General features: G+C 37.2%; 1 protein-coding gene across 4 annotated transcripts in view; it reads right to left on the reverse strand.

Moving 5' to 3' along the window:
• maco1b (macoilin 1b) overlaps positions 1-16644 on the reverse strand; it is an 87435-nt gene that overhangs the window by 25842 nt on the left and 44949 nt on the right. For 2 of the 4 annotated variants that reach the window (XM_041212624.1, XM_041212625.1), the window contains 5 exons: positions 13318-13444; positions 10011-10078; positions 7972-8095; positions 5876-6054; positions 2990-3497 (listed from right to left, as the gene is read on the reverse strand). In XM_041212624.1, coding sequence (XP_041068558.1) covers positions 2990-3497; positions 5876-6054; positions 7972-8095; positions 10011-10078; positions 13318-13397 — 959 coding nt within the window. In that variant the 5' untranslated portion in view covers positions 13398-13444. The remainder of the gene's footprint in view (positions 1-2989; positions 3498-5875; positions 6055-7971; positions 8096-10010; positions 10079-13317; positions 13445-16644) is intronic. The other 2 variants (XM_041212622.1, XM_041212623.1) reach the window with 1 other exon arrangement.

Below are 16644 nucleotides of genomic sequence, written 5' to 3' on the forward strand. Positions count from 1 at the left end.
TTTTATGACTAAAAAGTTTTGATTTCTTAAAACATATTTCAAGTGTGCCCAAAGTCTTAGAAATCACAAGGATGGAACAGGAGTGTTACAAGATTGAAAGCTTTTGCATGGCTGGCAATCCATTGCCTTTGTAACTCTTCATCTATTTGCATGGTTCATCCAAAATAGGCATGATTACTACGAGTAGCCAGTTAACTCCAAAGTGAAAAAGTATTGAATAAATTTCCAGTACTCATGGCCAGTAACTTGCACTCAATGTTTAATCTCCAAGAATAAACAACGGGACAAAGAAAAAACTGTTGGCATTTCATCATCCGCTAGTCAGGAGTTAATGATAGATATCAAACAACCCTTTAAAAGTTAAAACACTCTTTTCATAAAGGCAGAAATGTAATGCAATATAACAAGCAGCAGTATTTTACACTTCCTACAATAACTTGTTACCTAGTTCTTGTGACATAATTTATCTTGAAAACCATCTGCGACCTGGTCTTGATCAGTTTAAAAAGAAACCAGGAGAGCCAATTGCCCTCAGCTCTGACAAATTTCCTTCTCATAACACATTGGCACGCTATGGATGTACTCAAATAAGAAGCCGACAAGCACTTCTTTAACAGTACCAAGACATAATCCCTGATAATAGCCCTCAGAATATGAATTCTAAATCCAAGTGAGTAATCAAAAGATATGAAATTGCTCATCAGATCCCCTTCACTACACCTTCAATACCGCTACACTGATATCAACTTATGAGCTGTTGAAACTATTTCAACAAACCTGTTGGGAGTATTTTGAGGATGTTACCTGCAGCATAGATAAAGCAGAACCAGAGGATGTAGTGTCTTTGGATTTTCAGAAGGTTTTTGATAAGGTCCCAAAGGTTCGGAAACAAAATTACAGCACATGAGATTAGGGGTAGTATACTGGTATGGATTGAGAATTAGTTAATGGACAGAAAAGAGAGGGTAGGAATAGATGGGTCATTCTCAGGATGGCAGGCTGTTACTAGTGCAGCACTTAAAGGATCGGTGCTGGGGCCACAGCTGTTCACAATCCACATAAATTATTTGTATATGGGGGCCAAATGTAATATTTCCAAATTTGCTGTTGATACAAAATTAGGTGGGAATGTAAGTTGTGAGGAGGATGCAAGGAGGCTTCAAGGGGATTTGTACAGGCTAAGTGAGTGGGAGTCCTTGTTCATGAGTCACTAAAAGTTGGCATGCAGGTGCAGCAAGCAATTAGGAAGGCAAATGGTATGTTGGCCTTCATCACATGGGCATTTGAGTACAATAGTAAAAATGTCTTGCTGCAATTGTATACAGCCTTGGTTGAGACTGCATCTGGAGTACCATGTACAGTTTTGGTATCTTACCTAAGGAAGGACATACTTGCCATGGAGTGAATACTATGGAGGTTCACCAGACTAATCCCTGGGATAGCAGGATTGTGAAGGGAGATTGAGGAAATTGGGCCTGTATTCTCTGGAGTTTTGAAGAATGAGAGATGATCTCATTGAAACTTACAAATTCTTACAGGGTGTGAAAGGATAGATGTGGACAGGATGTATCCCCTGGCTGGTGAGTCTAGAACCAGAGAGCACAGTCTCAGAATAAGGGGTAGGCTATTTAGGACGGGGATGAGTAAGAATTTCTTCACTCAGAAGGTGGTGAAACTCTGGAATTCTCTCCCCCCAGAAGGTTGTGGAAGGTCAATCATTAGGCATGTTCAAGACAGAAATCGACTGATTTCTGACTACTAATGACATCAAGGGATATGGGGATAGCGAGGGAAAGTGGCATTGAGGTAGACAATCAGCTATGATCTAACTGAATGTTGGGACAGGCTCGACAGGCTGAATGGCCTGCTGCTATGTTCACACAACTGCTGCTAACCTGATTTTGCACCATACATTCAGCTATTTCAAACTAAAAGGTGCGGTTACTAAAGAAATTCATTTGCTCTGGGATCAACACAAAAGTGGGTGCCCACATGACTTATATTTCCTACGTTAAAACATAAAGCATGTGACAGATACCAATAACTGCACACATAACTTCAATGTCACGTTAACAACATATGTTTATAAAGCGCTTCTAAGTAATAAAACATTCCCATACACTTCAGAAGAGCATTATAAAACAAAATATGACATTGAGCCACATAAGGAGCTATTAAGTCAGGTGACCAAAAGCTTGGTCAAAGAGGCAGGTTTTAAGGAATGTCTTAAAGGAAGAAAGTGGGGTAGAGAGGCAGAGAGCTGTAGGGAGGGAATTCCAGAGCTTAGGTAACTGAAGGCATGGTCACCATGGTGGAGCAATTAGAATATGCTATGCCAGAATTAGATTGCAGATATCTTGGAGGATTGTAGATCTGGAGAGATTGCAGAGATAGGTAGGCATCAAGAATTTCAAATTTCTATCAATACCTAAATTTAAAAATGGTTACTAACTCGAAACTCTCTTCTGCTAAAGGGAAATAGGCCTAGAAGAAATACAGCTGGCTTTGATCAGTTTACACAATAGCTTCTCACCAAGATGATTCTGCAGTGATGAAAATTCTGTTGAAGTATTTGAATCGTATCCATCACAACTGAAATGTGCACAATGTATACAAGAGGTATACAAATAACAAAGAAGATTTAGCTCAAAGTTATACAACAATGATACAAGATCTTAAATAGTACAAATAATTTTTTTATAATGTACACGTGTTAAGACACTTACTAAAAATGACAAAAACTGTTTTAGTAGTGGCAGTCACTTTGTCAACTGATGGCCGATGTCAAAAGTTTCATTCAGCTCCCTTGCTCACCCTAGTTATAAACTGATTTATTTTGTGCTACTTCACAGCAATACCCTCAGGTAATTCTCTCAGGTTATATACAACTGTAGGTGGCACTAACTGTTCTCTGACTAGGTGAGACTCGTTTTCTCCCAGTCATGCGAGGCAAAAAAAAGGTTTTGCAAATATTATAAAAAGATATTACCTTAATAATGTATCTGGCTTGCTGAGCTGGTTGTTAGGTATACAGTTTTCCATTATTTCCTTGTGTGTACTCATGCTCTTGCTAGTGCATTTTTGTTTCTTTTCATTCTTAGCAGATGATGACGATGAAGGGATGCTGCCATTGGATGTGCAGTGGCTTCTGGGTGAAGAATTGATTCCCCCAGTAGCATTCTTGTAATTCTTTGAAGCAGCTGTAAATGAGTCCTCCTTTAACAGGTTTTCTGTGCTCCCTACAAGCTCATTATTCAATCTTTTATTGATATGATTTTCCATGTACTCAATTTCTTGTATTTTTGAGTCTACTGGCTGTAAAATATTATTGTTTATCCCAAGGTTCGGTTTTTTGGCTTCTTTGTCCTTCTCTTTCCCTTTTTCTTTGTATTCTAGTTCTGGTAAAGCTGTCGTCAATTTTCTACCTGCTGGAATTCCTCCATTGTGTTGCGGGAGCTGTGTAGAATCCATATCTGTGATACCTTTGGCTGCAGCAGCTGAGAGAAAATGGAAAAATAGTTACTGTACAGACAAGAAAAGCAAATTTATATAAGACCTAAACAGGTCTTATATAAATGCAATACATGAAGCACTTCGATCCATATGTACTAATTTAAAGAGAACCTTAAAATGCTTAAAAAGATATGTACGAAGCAAAGTACAGGCAGGGCCATAACAGGCATTAAATATACCTTCGTAAGTTAAGAGGATTTTCTTTTTATCATTCCTAGCAATTTCTTTTAAAAACATGATCAAATTAAAGGTAAATTATTGCACTTAAAAGCATAAAAGCAAAATACTACAGATGCTGGAAATCTGAAATAAAAACAAAAATGCATCATCAGAACCACAAACCTAAAACGTTAACTTTGTTTCTCTCTCCACAGATGCTGCCACACCTAAGTATTTCCTGCATTTCGTGCATTTAAAATCATGTTCAATAAGTAGTGCTTAGACAACATTTGAGCAAGATCATATAGAGCCTGAGTAGGGATTTTACCTTGCATCTCACAATAATATAGTTACCTGGAGGTTTTATTTTAAAACACTGGGAATAAGTAGTCAAAAAAATGCTCCATTTCCTATTCCCAACATCCCGCACTTTACTGATTTGTACTCTTTACCAGCCTCGGTTTAATGTCTCATCTGAAAGATAACAACCTAAAACTGCAGCACACCCTCATTATTACACTGAAGTGTCAGCCTAAGTTAGCTGCCCAAGTCTGAAGTGGGACTTGAACCCACAATCTTCTGGCTCAGCAGCAAAAATGGCACCAATAAGTAAAGGCTAGGAACACAGGGGCAGGAACAGATCATTCAGCCCTTGAGCCCCAAGCAGTTAGATTGTGGCTGATCCACATCTCAACTCTATTCACCTATCTTTGCTCCATATTGTTCAATACCCTTAGCCATAAAAAATCTATCTACTTCAATCTTGAAAGCACTAGCCTCCACAATTTTTTGAGGAAGAGAGCTCCTGACTTCCAATATCCTGGGTGTGCAAAATTGGTAGCTGAATTTGATCCTGAATGGGCTACTGTAGCTCTAATTTATGTCCCTTTATTCTATACTCCCCCACAGGAGGAAATAATTTCTCTGTACCTATCCTACCAACGCCCCTTAACATTTTAAAGATCTCAATCAAATCATCCCTCCATACTCTATACTCAAGGGAATACAAGACAAGTTTATGCAACTTGTCCTCTTAATTCAAACTCCTAAACACCAGTATCATTCTGGTGAATCTATGCAGCAACCATTACATGAAGAGCACAGTTGGAATTCTCCAACATCTGCTTAGGCATGGGTGTAACAGTTTGCATTCGTAGGAAAGGAATTCTAAGGCATTCTTCATTCCATTAATCTAAAACATGAAAGCTCTATGAATGGCAGAATGGTGTTCTCAACATAGCTGATAAAATTCTAGAATCATATATTAAATTAAATAGATACAACTGATTAAAAAAATTGATGTGCATAATTTGATCACTATTTTATGCTCAATCCAAAGAAGATCCAGTGGATTGGGAACCACATAGTACATTCATTCTTGTGCTAAATAACTGGTGGTACAATAACAGTTTTAAGTACTCAAATCTACATGAATGGGTCTGGCTGCAGTTTCCTCAAAAATTAGAACATTATACGGTGTTCAGATTGCTCAGCTAAAGGCATATTCAAAGATGAGTAATACACAAACCCCAAGCAGCCTAGATACAGTTCCCGGTTTAGTGGCCTTTGCTAGTAGCTTGAATTATCAAAATCCTAGGGATTCATTGTTCTGGTCTCAATGCTGAGGAGAAGCCTCTTTCAATAAATATTTCATGCCTTCATAATGAAAGATTTCAACAATTTTGGAAATTCCTTTTGACTTGAGTGGTCCTCCCCAAAGCGAAAGTATCATTTGAAGGTGAAGTTATGCATTTGGCCTCAGTTTTGTTAGCAAACCATGTATTCACGTTCAGAAGGATCAATGCTTAGACAGCTGACTTAAAAAAAAATACCAAACTTCGTGGGACTGCAAAATATTAGGGGTATAACTTTTTCCCTGCCCCAAACAATACTTTTTCCCAAGAAACAAAAATTCTGAATTCAATGCACTAGAGGGTGTCAAATCAAAGAAGGCTGGCAAGGGCAAAAGATGGTTGAGAGAAGGATTTGGCACAGAATGTGGGTTAGGGAGAGAGCTTTGGCCAAGTTGGAGCTTATATTGCTCAGGAAATTGGCACAGCACTGCTATAGCTAGTGGTGGAACAAGGTATCTTTGAATCTAACGCCTCACTGATTACCAACCTTTATTACTTGCTCCCTGATGTAAAACATGCCCTATTCCAAAGAAATAGTGTTCATGAACACTACTTAAGTCAATTCTTACCTTCTTCAGCTTCCCTCTCTTGCCTCTGTAGCATCTGTTGCTCTGGCGGTAGGGCCTGCTGTAGGAGCTGCATGTAGAATTCATTCTCCTTCTGGACTTCCTTCTGTTTTCTCAATCGCATTTTATAGCTTACATAACTTTTGAAGCCAAATCCCAGGGTCACCACAGGATAACCAATGCTTTATTTATGAAGGGAAGAAAAGAGAGACACTCTTAACAGGTATCTTAAATCATGGTCACCAAGCAATTAAAAATTCAACCTTTAAAAGCCACATTAGGGAAAACAATCTGCATTTGACAGAGCAAATTAAATTTCTGCGACTCCTTTCAAATGAAAAGATTTGTAAAAAGTATTCGCCAAATTTCATAGAATCGAAGTTTTTTAAGTAAATTACACCTCTAACTTCATTAGCAATGTTGCACTTCTCCAGCCCATAAACAAACAAAGAAACCTTGATTCCTAGGAAGTAATTTTTTCCCCCCTTCATCCCATTTCTCTTCTAACTGATTCCTAGCTAAAGGTGGCAACTTTTGTTAGGCCATAGGTTCATGACCTCAAGAGCCATCACAGCCAGTCATCCTCACATGCACTTTCCTGCACAAATCAATAGATTGGGATAAAAGGAGGAACCTTGTTCAGTTTTTACTTCTCTAGTCTGAAGATGTTAAGGTCAACGGCAGTGCCCTGACAATGAATTTGGAGCCTGAAACTTCTTTGGCTGTATGGCTCAGCATGACATCACTGCATACTTATTCATTGATATACCAGATGAAGTTTTATAACATGAAATTGAACTTTTGAATAAATAAACTGGCAGGAAAAAAATTAAATCACAGCATTGAAATTTGAATAGTTCTCAAACGGTTATACTTGTGTTAAAAGAAACGCAGAGGGATGATCTTTATCAGCACTCAGAATGCCCCCAAACTACAACACTATGAAGTTACAAAAATTAGTGACTTAGGCAGCTAGTCTATTTTCACCCCAGCTGTCTTCAAACCTTTGGAGTGAGACAAGAGACGGCTCATAAAATATGAATAAGGCAGTAAACAAATTCTCTAGAATAAAGGTGTTATAAAAACAGAAAATGAAGCCCAATCCTTCCATAGCCTGTAAGCCATATTATGACTCTGCCACACTTGTATAATCTCCTAGAATAAAGTTCTTTTCAAGTCCTCCACAGTTATCAAACACAATAAAGAGAAATTAAAGTGCTATTCATCCCTAAATTGCCACTATTTAGCCCTGGTTTACTGTCCTCATTATATCCCATTCAGGAATTTATCCTTCAGCCTTTACTACCTTTATTATCTCTTAATTCTATTTCTAACAGATATTTATCCATCTACATTTTGAAGCAGTATGTTACTTTTGCTTGCGGATCTTTCTACTTAGGCATTATTCTTAGCCATTTATGCAATTACACCAAAACACAGGTAAAAATGTCTTTCTTGTGGCATAATTGGCATTCACAATGACAAAAATTGGATTTCAAGTAGTGTAGAAACGTACACCACTCTTTCAGTTCCCATTAATATTTTAACAATCCTTGTCAACTAAGTTCCAAATAAACTGGTTCTCACTTTATTTGGGATTATACAAATACAGTGTAATACTTTAACCAGAAAGTGCACAGATAAGAAAACGCATTGGTTTAAAAAACTTAATGTATTAGTCACAATTCCCTAGAACTACAAATTAATCAGATTAACCAAAATGGTTGGAACACACATTTATGTGTTAAAAAGACTAATCCGAATGTTTAGATATCACAAATGGCGAAACCTGAGTTTGAGCTGTGAAAGGTGTCAGAATCCAAAAAAATGAGTTACTCTGGAGTCTCTCAGACAGCAAGTTATTCTGCGTAATATTTAGCAACCCTTATTTTATAAATCTCACTTATGGCATGTGACAGGAGTGTTGGGTGGACAGTAATAAAAAATACAATTTTACACAAATCAAAGATTTGTTATGCAGGGATACTGGATTCACTTTACTGCTTGGTATACAGATCCTGAGAAGATAATCCTGATCATAAATAACATATACTGGTATAGAGCTTCACAAATAAGGTGTCAAGACAGAGATAACTTACCAATGTGCAGCAAAAGGGCGACAAAGGTCTACATGAAAATTTTTTAAATCTTTAAATCTGATTGCTGCTTCTATATAAACAAATAGTATCCATAGTGATACTGTCGGTAAACACACTCCTCTTTCTGAAAAAAATGATAAGATTATTCATATAATTGAAATTTTTAGTTGATGAGACAATGCTTCATTAACATTCCAGTGAAAGCAATACTGCCTTTCTCACGAAAAAGTGAAAGATAGCTGTAATTTTCTTGCATCACATACTAGCTATATAACACGTTGAAAGTTTGCCAAAAGCCTTTTTACAAAAATAAGGCTACTCAAACTGCTACATTCTAGAAAGATTTTCATTAGCTGCATAAATCAGATTTAGCAGCATTAGATAAAAATTTGGATTTAAAAATTCAGAAACTAGGATACCACTAAGGAATCACATATGCTTTCAAATACTTTTTCCCATTTGGCCATTTGCTACAGTAATCTTGTTTTTATTGCAAGTTCCACAAATCTCTGATTCCCAAGGTGTCATCCACATTCCAGCAATGGAAATGTAGCAAGTGACCTCTCAATGCAAATGTGAGGTAAATAAGCTTAAAGGAAGTCATTTGTTTGTGAGATAATGACTACACTTTTCTTCCATCACCCTTCTTGTTAGGCCACTTACCAGCAGGTGTTAAAAGTCAAATATGGGGAATGGATTAGCATAGAGTCAAAGCAGGTCCAGGAGTTGGCTTCTGAGATAGAATTAAACTCTCTATCTCTGCAAGTTCTAAGAGTTGTGAATTGCGATTTTGTAACCTAACTTGGTCCCTATTGAATTAAATCGCCAGTAATTCATTAGAAATTAATATACAGACTCAGAAAAGCTGCAAAGGTTGGTGTAGGGAAATGGAAATATTAGTTATGAGCTAGTACCTAACCCTACTTTTTGAAATTTGCAACTTTCATTTGCAAATATTAAAAGAAAAATTATTAAACGAAGTAATTAGATTCCTCAGGAAGGGAGCTGTGCCATTTATAAGCTAGGAATTTGTCTTCTGCTTTTCTCCCCCTTTTACTAAGCTTGAACCCAACTTGTAAATTAAATGAAGAGCTTTCTTCAGGGAGCTTAGCTGATCGTAAAGCCACTACTGGATAATTCACTATCATTTTGGCATTAGTAAAGCAACAGGTGGGCTGGGGAATATTAGAAACCTTTCTCCATATGGCAAGAGTCATCCAAAATTAGATCAGTTTGCAAACTATGCATTCAACTAGCAGAGCTTTCCTCTACAATAACTTTCATGCTTGTTTGTTAACATAATGTCATGAATATTTTTAGCATCCTACATCCTAGCTAGAGCTAGACTGGTCATTTCACAAGCTGAAAAGACTTACGTCAACCAGAAAATCTGAGTTGAAGGAAGAAATCCAGCCTAGTAGATTTTTGTTTCTAAAATGTTTGCATTTTACCACTGCATTTGCCCAAAGAATATCAACACATTTTATTATTTGAGTTAAGTGTTGCCTCTGTGGTGAAGACAAATAGATAATAAAAAAAATGCATCACTTCATAAGGCAGTGCAATTCACTCTCAAAATAACTGTCTTTCATCCTTCACCCTAGAATTTATAATACACTGAGCAGAAGAGCCAAAATCTTTTTTGAACATTGAGCATCCATTTAATTGTTTTAGCAACAGAGACTGGTCGAGTTTCCATTACTTGGTGGATTAATAGGATAAACAATTTTGATACCTCACAGGTTTAACTCACAATGTACTCAGTTTTAAAATAAAACTTGCAAAGCAATGAAATTAGCAGAAACGACACACAGAATAAATTGGGCTACTTGATGTTAACCAGGACAATTAAATAACGTCAGCTACTGTTCCACCTCACTCTAACATTTGGCCCATCATGCTTGGTAAATCCAATGTCCTTCACAAACAAATTTGGCAAATGACTGAAGAATGGTGGCTGTGACATTTGCTGCTTTTATACCATGAAGTGGATTCCACAGCCTAGAGCAGAAAACAACTTTGCATACCACATCACTGACCTGTATTAATGAGCTGACCACTGAGTCCACATTGGCTGGAAAAGATGCCGATTCTTTTTCTAGTATATCTGTCATCAGAGGCACTATTTATTTTAAAACATTTTCACCAAATTTAAGGCTGCTATTAGCAGCAGTCCATAAAATAAAAATACTAACATCAGCTATACTCAGGAAGATAAATCAACTGGAAGCTAAGTTCTTCCCCAATGGAAGAAGGAGCTGCTGGACAAGTCAACCAGGACTCCCCCTTAGCAACAAGACCTACAGTGGCTTTGGCAATTGGCAACCATTACAGTACAATTTTTTGAGGCAAGTGTTAGGAGGAGTGGGCCATTGGGCCCCTCGAGCATGCTCTGTTATTCAGTGAGACTATAACTAATCACCTATCTTAACTTCATGAACTATCCTCATACCCCTTTATCCCCTTAGTATCCAAAAATCTGCCGATCTCTGACTTGAACATACTCATCAACACAGCATTGACAGCTGTCTGGGATACAGAATTACAGAGGTTCACAATTTTCTGACTAAACAAAATGTCTCCTTCATTTCAATCCTAAATGACTGGCCCCTTATTCTAATGTTGTAATTCCTAGTTCTAGACTTCCTAGCTAGGGGAAACATCTTCCCATCACCTGCCCCATCAAACCTCTTAAGTATTTTATATGTTTCAATGAAATTACATCTCATTCTTCTGAACTCTAGGAAATATAGGCCTAGTCTACTCGATCTCCTTTCATAGATCCCAGGGATCAGTTTAGTGAACCTTGTTGCACTACTTCTGAGGCAAGTATATCCTTCCTTAGGTAAGGAGATTAAAGCTGTATACAGTACACCAAGTGTGGCCTCACCAATTCCTTACAAGGTCTCTATAATTGCAGTAAAAGTTCTTTACTCTTAAGGTCAAATCCCTTTGTAATAAAAGCTAACATACCATATGCTTTCCTAATTGTTGTGGTACCTGCATGTTAACTTTCTGTGATTTGTGGACAAGGACACCAACTCCTTCTTGAATACCAAAATTTCAGTCCCTCACCATTGAAAAAGAATCTGCTATTCTATTTTTCCAAACAAAGTAGATAACTTTGCATTTTTGTCACATTTTTGTTCACTTAACCTTTCTAAATCCTTTTGCAACCTCTCTGTGCCCTCCTCTCAGCTTACTTTGCCTCCCAATACTGTCTTGTCAGCAAACTTATACACATAATGCTTGGTCCCCTCATCTAAGGCATTGATGTAGACTGTGCATAGCTGAGGCCAAGCACTGATCCTTGCAGTATGTCACCAGATACAACCTAAGCTAAAAATGACCTGTTTATTCTACTGTTTTTTGTCCATTAACCAATCCTCAATCCATGCTAATATATCACCAATTCCCATGAGCCCTAATTTTGTGTGAGAACCTCCAATGCGGCATCTTATTGAATGCTTTTTAAAAATCCAAATATATTACATTCACTATTTTCCTCTTATCCACCCTGCTGGTTTAAACTTCAAAACACTTTGATCGATTTGCCAAACATAATTTACCTTTCATAAAACCACATTAACCCTGCCAAATCATATAATTTTCTAAGTATGCAGTCATCATATCTCTAATAGTAGATTCTAGCAGTTTCTCTGCTACTCATGCCAAGCTAACTTGCCCGTAGTCACCTGCTTTCTCTCTTCTTCCTTTCCTGAATAAGGGATTATTTTTGCTACCTTCTAATGCAAAATTTGGAAATTCTGGAAGATTAAAAACAATACCTCCTGTATCTCTAAAACCACCTTTTTCTAAAACCCTAGGGTGCTGGCCAAGTCTAGGGGATTTGTTGGCTTTTAATCTCATTCATTTCTCCACTACTTTTGTTCTTACTAAACTAATATCCTTAACTTCCTCATTTTGTTTCTTGTGCCTTCTAAGGCTACAATACAAAGTATTCATTTAACATTTCTGACACTCCTTAGTCCCCATTATAATTTCTCTTGTGCATGCCTCAAAGGAACCCACGTTTACTCTCATAAAACTCTTCCCTATCTATATACCAAAGAGGCTTTTAAAAGCTTTTTTTCCTGTCTCTAGCTTGTTTATTCTCACCTTATTTTCTCTATCAGTTTCTATGTCATCTTTTGCTGAATTTTAAAACCCTCCCAATCCTCAGGCTTATTATTCTTTTTGGCAATATTATAATACTCTTTCTTTCAAATTAAATACTACCTTTAACTTCCCCAAGTAGGCATGGCTAAACACTTCTGTCGAAGGGTCATGAGGACTCGAAACGTCAACTCTTTTCTTCTCCGCCAATGCTGCCAGACCTGCTGAGTTTTTCCAGGTAATTCTGATTTTGTTTTGGACTACCTATAAGGATTTTTTGTCCTTAAGGAAATGTATAATCATTGCAAATTATGAATGAATTCCTTAAGTGTCTGCCATTGCCTGTCGGCCATCAAATCTGTTAAATCTAGTTTCCCAATCAATTTAAGGCAGCTCGCCCTTCATGCCTAAATAGTTTGATTTGTCTAGATTTAAGGCCCTAGTTTCAAACTTAACTAAATAACTTTCAAATTCAAGATAAAATCTTACAATCACCCTTCTCCAGAGGCTCCTTTACTACAAGAATGTTAATTATCTCTGTCTCATTGCACAAAACTAGATCTTGAATAAGCTGTTCCTTAGTTGGTTCTTTGACATACTGATCCCAAAACCAGGCAGAGTGCATTACAATTTGGTTGAGGACGGATCTCAGAAAAAGTGCATCTTTAAGTTAATATTAGTTTTATCCCCATTTTGCATGAAACACCACAATATATAGAATATTATTGATTTGCATGCAATATCTGGGCTTTTAACTACATCTTAGTTAGCAAATGACAAAGCATTAGTATGCTTATTCAGTACTATAAAAGCAACATGCCAAAACAGGGAAAGAAAAGCTAATGTTATTACCAGCCTATCATTAAAGCCATACGGTTGCAAAGTGAAACTTATGCAGTACAATTTAGCAGGAGAGATAATGTATGTATTTGTCAATTCTCATATACAAAAATTAATCTGACTGTTGCAAGTTAGTTATCGAGATACGTATTGCAAGCAATATACAGAGATAGTTTGCTCTTCTTTGGAGAGGAACATGCCTTTCTTCCCTCCCAGGCTGTTGCAGTAACCTGGCATGGATCAGCAATTGTGGCAGTAAGGCTAACTAGAAACTTGACTTTCAAGCAGTTGTCCAATCATGCCTTTCTTTATACGATTCATAATTCTAAAGTTTACTCTTTTTTTTCTACAAAAGATACAATTTGAATTGGAAAAAAAAATTGAACATACCTGTGTGCCAGACGTACTGAACCCATACATATGTACTGGCAGCAAAGAAAAGCCACTGCACTGGTATGAAGAGTAGGCATATTATATCTGATGTGAATGCTACACAAACAAAAAATACTGAAAAAGCCTGCAAGAAAAACAGAACAAAGGAATGCATTACAAGCTCAATCCTTACAGTCATTCAAACTAATACGGTTGAGCTTCCTGAAGATCAATTCCAATTACCTAGGGACAAAAAAATTAGTTAAGCAGGATTTCATATCAAAGGAGATCATGACTGAGGTGGGAGGCAAAGAAATACTGTGGTTTAAGAGGGTAGTATTCATTTCCCTTTTCCATTTTTCTATTTGCACACAGTTGCAACTGTTATATCATTTCCGAAACAAATTCTCTATGGAACATAACATAAAGACAATTCATGGAATCTGACATGTTCTGTAGACATAAGGCAACAGAACCATCGTACAGCACTTTTACTAGGCAAACTGCTGCTTTCAGTTAAATGGGGAATCTGAGAGTTTTAAAAAAATACAAACAAAAAGGTACTTTTTCTTCAGGATAGATGGGAGAAAAGATATACACAAATGGTTTAGAAGGAAATGAGAGCTCATTTGATGCCAAACCTAACAGTTGTGCAATAATCAGCACCATGTCTTTGTTGACAAGTATATGTTGGACTTTACATTCTTCAATTTAGACATTTTCAAACTAAACATCTAAAATAGCCTGGATGGCAGAATACAAAAATGAACTTAAGGCATCTAAGCAGCAGTAAACAAGTTTTCCAATTAAAACTCTCTGAATAAGTTTTGGTTTACAATTAGTTCTCTTTATGTACAGACAAGATCAAGCTGTCACACAGTAAGCATATGGACATTGCCATTTATATGACAAGGCCATTCTTAATTTAATTGTGACAAAATTTTCAGTAAGTTTCATTTTTTACAATTTTTTGATCAAATGATCCCACCACAGAAGCCATTGTGAGGAAATGTGCCTTTTGCAGACAGTTGAAATTACTAGTTTCAGCATTAAAAAGGTTGCAAAAGTTAAGCTTTAATCCCTTTTCTGGCAGAATGTGCTGGGAGGGAAGGAAAGCAGCCAGGCTACCTTCGCTTAAATTTACGTGATTGGACAGGTTAATCTAAAGCCTTACAGCAAACGAGTAGCTCTACTAAAAATTATGTTCACCCAACTGAGGGTGTCATTTACCCCACTCCAGCATGAGATTTGGCTCCAGAAGCATGATCTAAATTGGGAGATGAAACAGACCCAGAGATCAAGGAACAAAATTAAGAAAGCCACAAGCTTCATGTGATCCAGGAGTTTCCAAAAATTTGTGACAGCCACAAAGTCAAAACTGACAACTCTAAAGTGAAACCAAAAGGTGTCTGACAGTATCTAGCCAAGCATTTGATTAAATCGAGGACTGCTAGAGCTGTTCATAAACAAGATTCCCCTCTCTCAAATTTCATACAACCCAAGTCTTCAAGAAAACTTAGAAACCGCTGAAATTTTGTTTACAGCAGTACTGTACCTGGAATCACTCCAGTACAGCTAATTCTGGAGGACAGATTCCCAGCACAGCTGACAGCCACCTCTATGCTCCTCAGAGTAGGTCAGTTTCAAAAAGCTGCTAGCTATCAAAGGCCTGACTCTGCAATTTTAAGAAGTCCTTGGAACAGATAGATTAATTCACTGGTGTCACCTGTTACTACTGCTATGAGCAAGCAATTGTAGAATAGATATTCAAGTCAAGTAGAGGTTTGCACAAAATTAACTATGGAGTCAAACAGGGTGTCAAGGACGTGACAGATTTATTAGATTTTGCATAGAGGGAGTACAATTCCTGAATTCAACTGACACCAGAAAGTTAACTGGATGCAAGCTATTCTGCGTATACATCATACCGCCCGTAATACCCACCACCCCTGGTACTGAACCACACACGCTTTTTCCCTAAAAATTGATCAAGAAGTTAGGGTGCATATTATACATGGTAACAAACCACAGAAGATTTTTTTCCTGCAGCTGGCAAGTGGGCCTCATAGGGAATGCAGTTTGGGATCAACAATCTTTCCATAGTGAAGTTTTGGGCCCTTTGAGGAAATCAGGCCAGATCTGCCTGTGACAAGGGCAGAAGGATGGAAACTCACACAAGGAAACGGAGAAAATACAAAAGAAAATTGTTCCCTGCAACAGTGCATCCTTAGCATTTCTTTCAAGATTGGCTTGGTGACTGCTCTCCTGAGGCAAACTATCGGGGGATTGCAAGGCTTTAATCCACAAAGGACTCAACTGACATCATAAGTAGTAGGATGTCATCCAAAACATTTAATGGGATGACTACTTTGATAGTCATGGTTCAGGTATGTTAATTAGTATATTATATGATAAAACATGTAATAGGCAGGCAGTGCAGGAATCCTTCTGAATTTGGCACACTCAAACAGGCCTCCAACCTGTCACTTGGAACTGGCCTGTCATGCTCCAGGAATAACAACACTTTGACAGTGGTATTGCAAAAGTTTAGGTGCATATTATGCATGGTGATAAAGCAATTTTAACTTTTAGTTTATGGAAGTCTAGATGCATATTTTATTTGGAAAATTACAGATGACAAGATTAGCAAAAATATAGTGGATATACAGTGGAATTAGCATATGGCTGGTTTCTCATCAAACCTCAAGTAAGTCACACCTCTGTATCAGTACATGAAAACATACAATTTGTACACAAGATTTTACAGTATCAATAAAACACCAATTCTACATCTAAGTGAATTATTTCATTACACTATTTCACAGAACAAGAGATGTGGCACATGAATTTCAGCAACAATTAAAAGCCTAAATCTAATTTTGTTTCCATTTTATCCAGGACAGTGATAAGGTTTGTGTCAAATTCTGTAATTACTTGCATGTGAATAAGCAAGAGGAGCAAACAGGAATAAGAAGTGGAGTCATATAAGCACAAAACGGCATAAAGTCTGCACAAGTAGTGGTGTCACAAGAACAGGTTTACGGCAAGGGACATTTTTCATGACAAAAAAACATTCAGGGAGCTTTAGAACTAGCTATTTAAAAGCCACTTTCTTAAAGCATACTACTCTCAAAACCCAGATTCTGGATCAAAAAATAAAAAAAGGACAGGGAAGTAAATTTTAGGCCCTCTAATGAAATTTGCTGAAGAACCATAACTATTATGCTTTAGGGTTCAATTTTTATTTTGGTTATTGTAGATCAACTGTTTTTTTAAAATTGTTTGAGATGTGGGCAATGCTAGCAATGCTACATTTTTATCCATTTCTACTTACTCGATGGTAGT

This window comes from Carcharodon carcharias, chromosome 19 (genome assembly GCF_017639515.1).
Source record: "Carcharodon carcharias isolate sCarCar2 chromosome 19, sCarCar2.pri, whole genome shotgun sequence".
Classification (NCBI taxonomy): Eukaryota; Metazoa; Chordata; class Chondrichthyes; order Lamniformes; family Lamnidae; genus Carcharodon; species Carcharodon carcharias.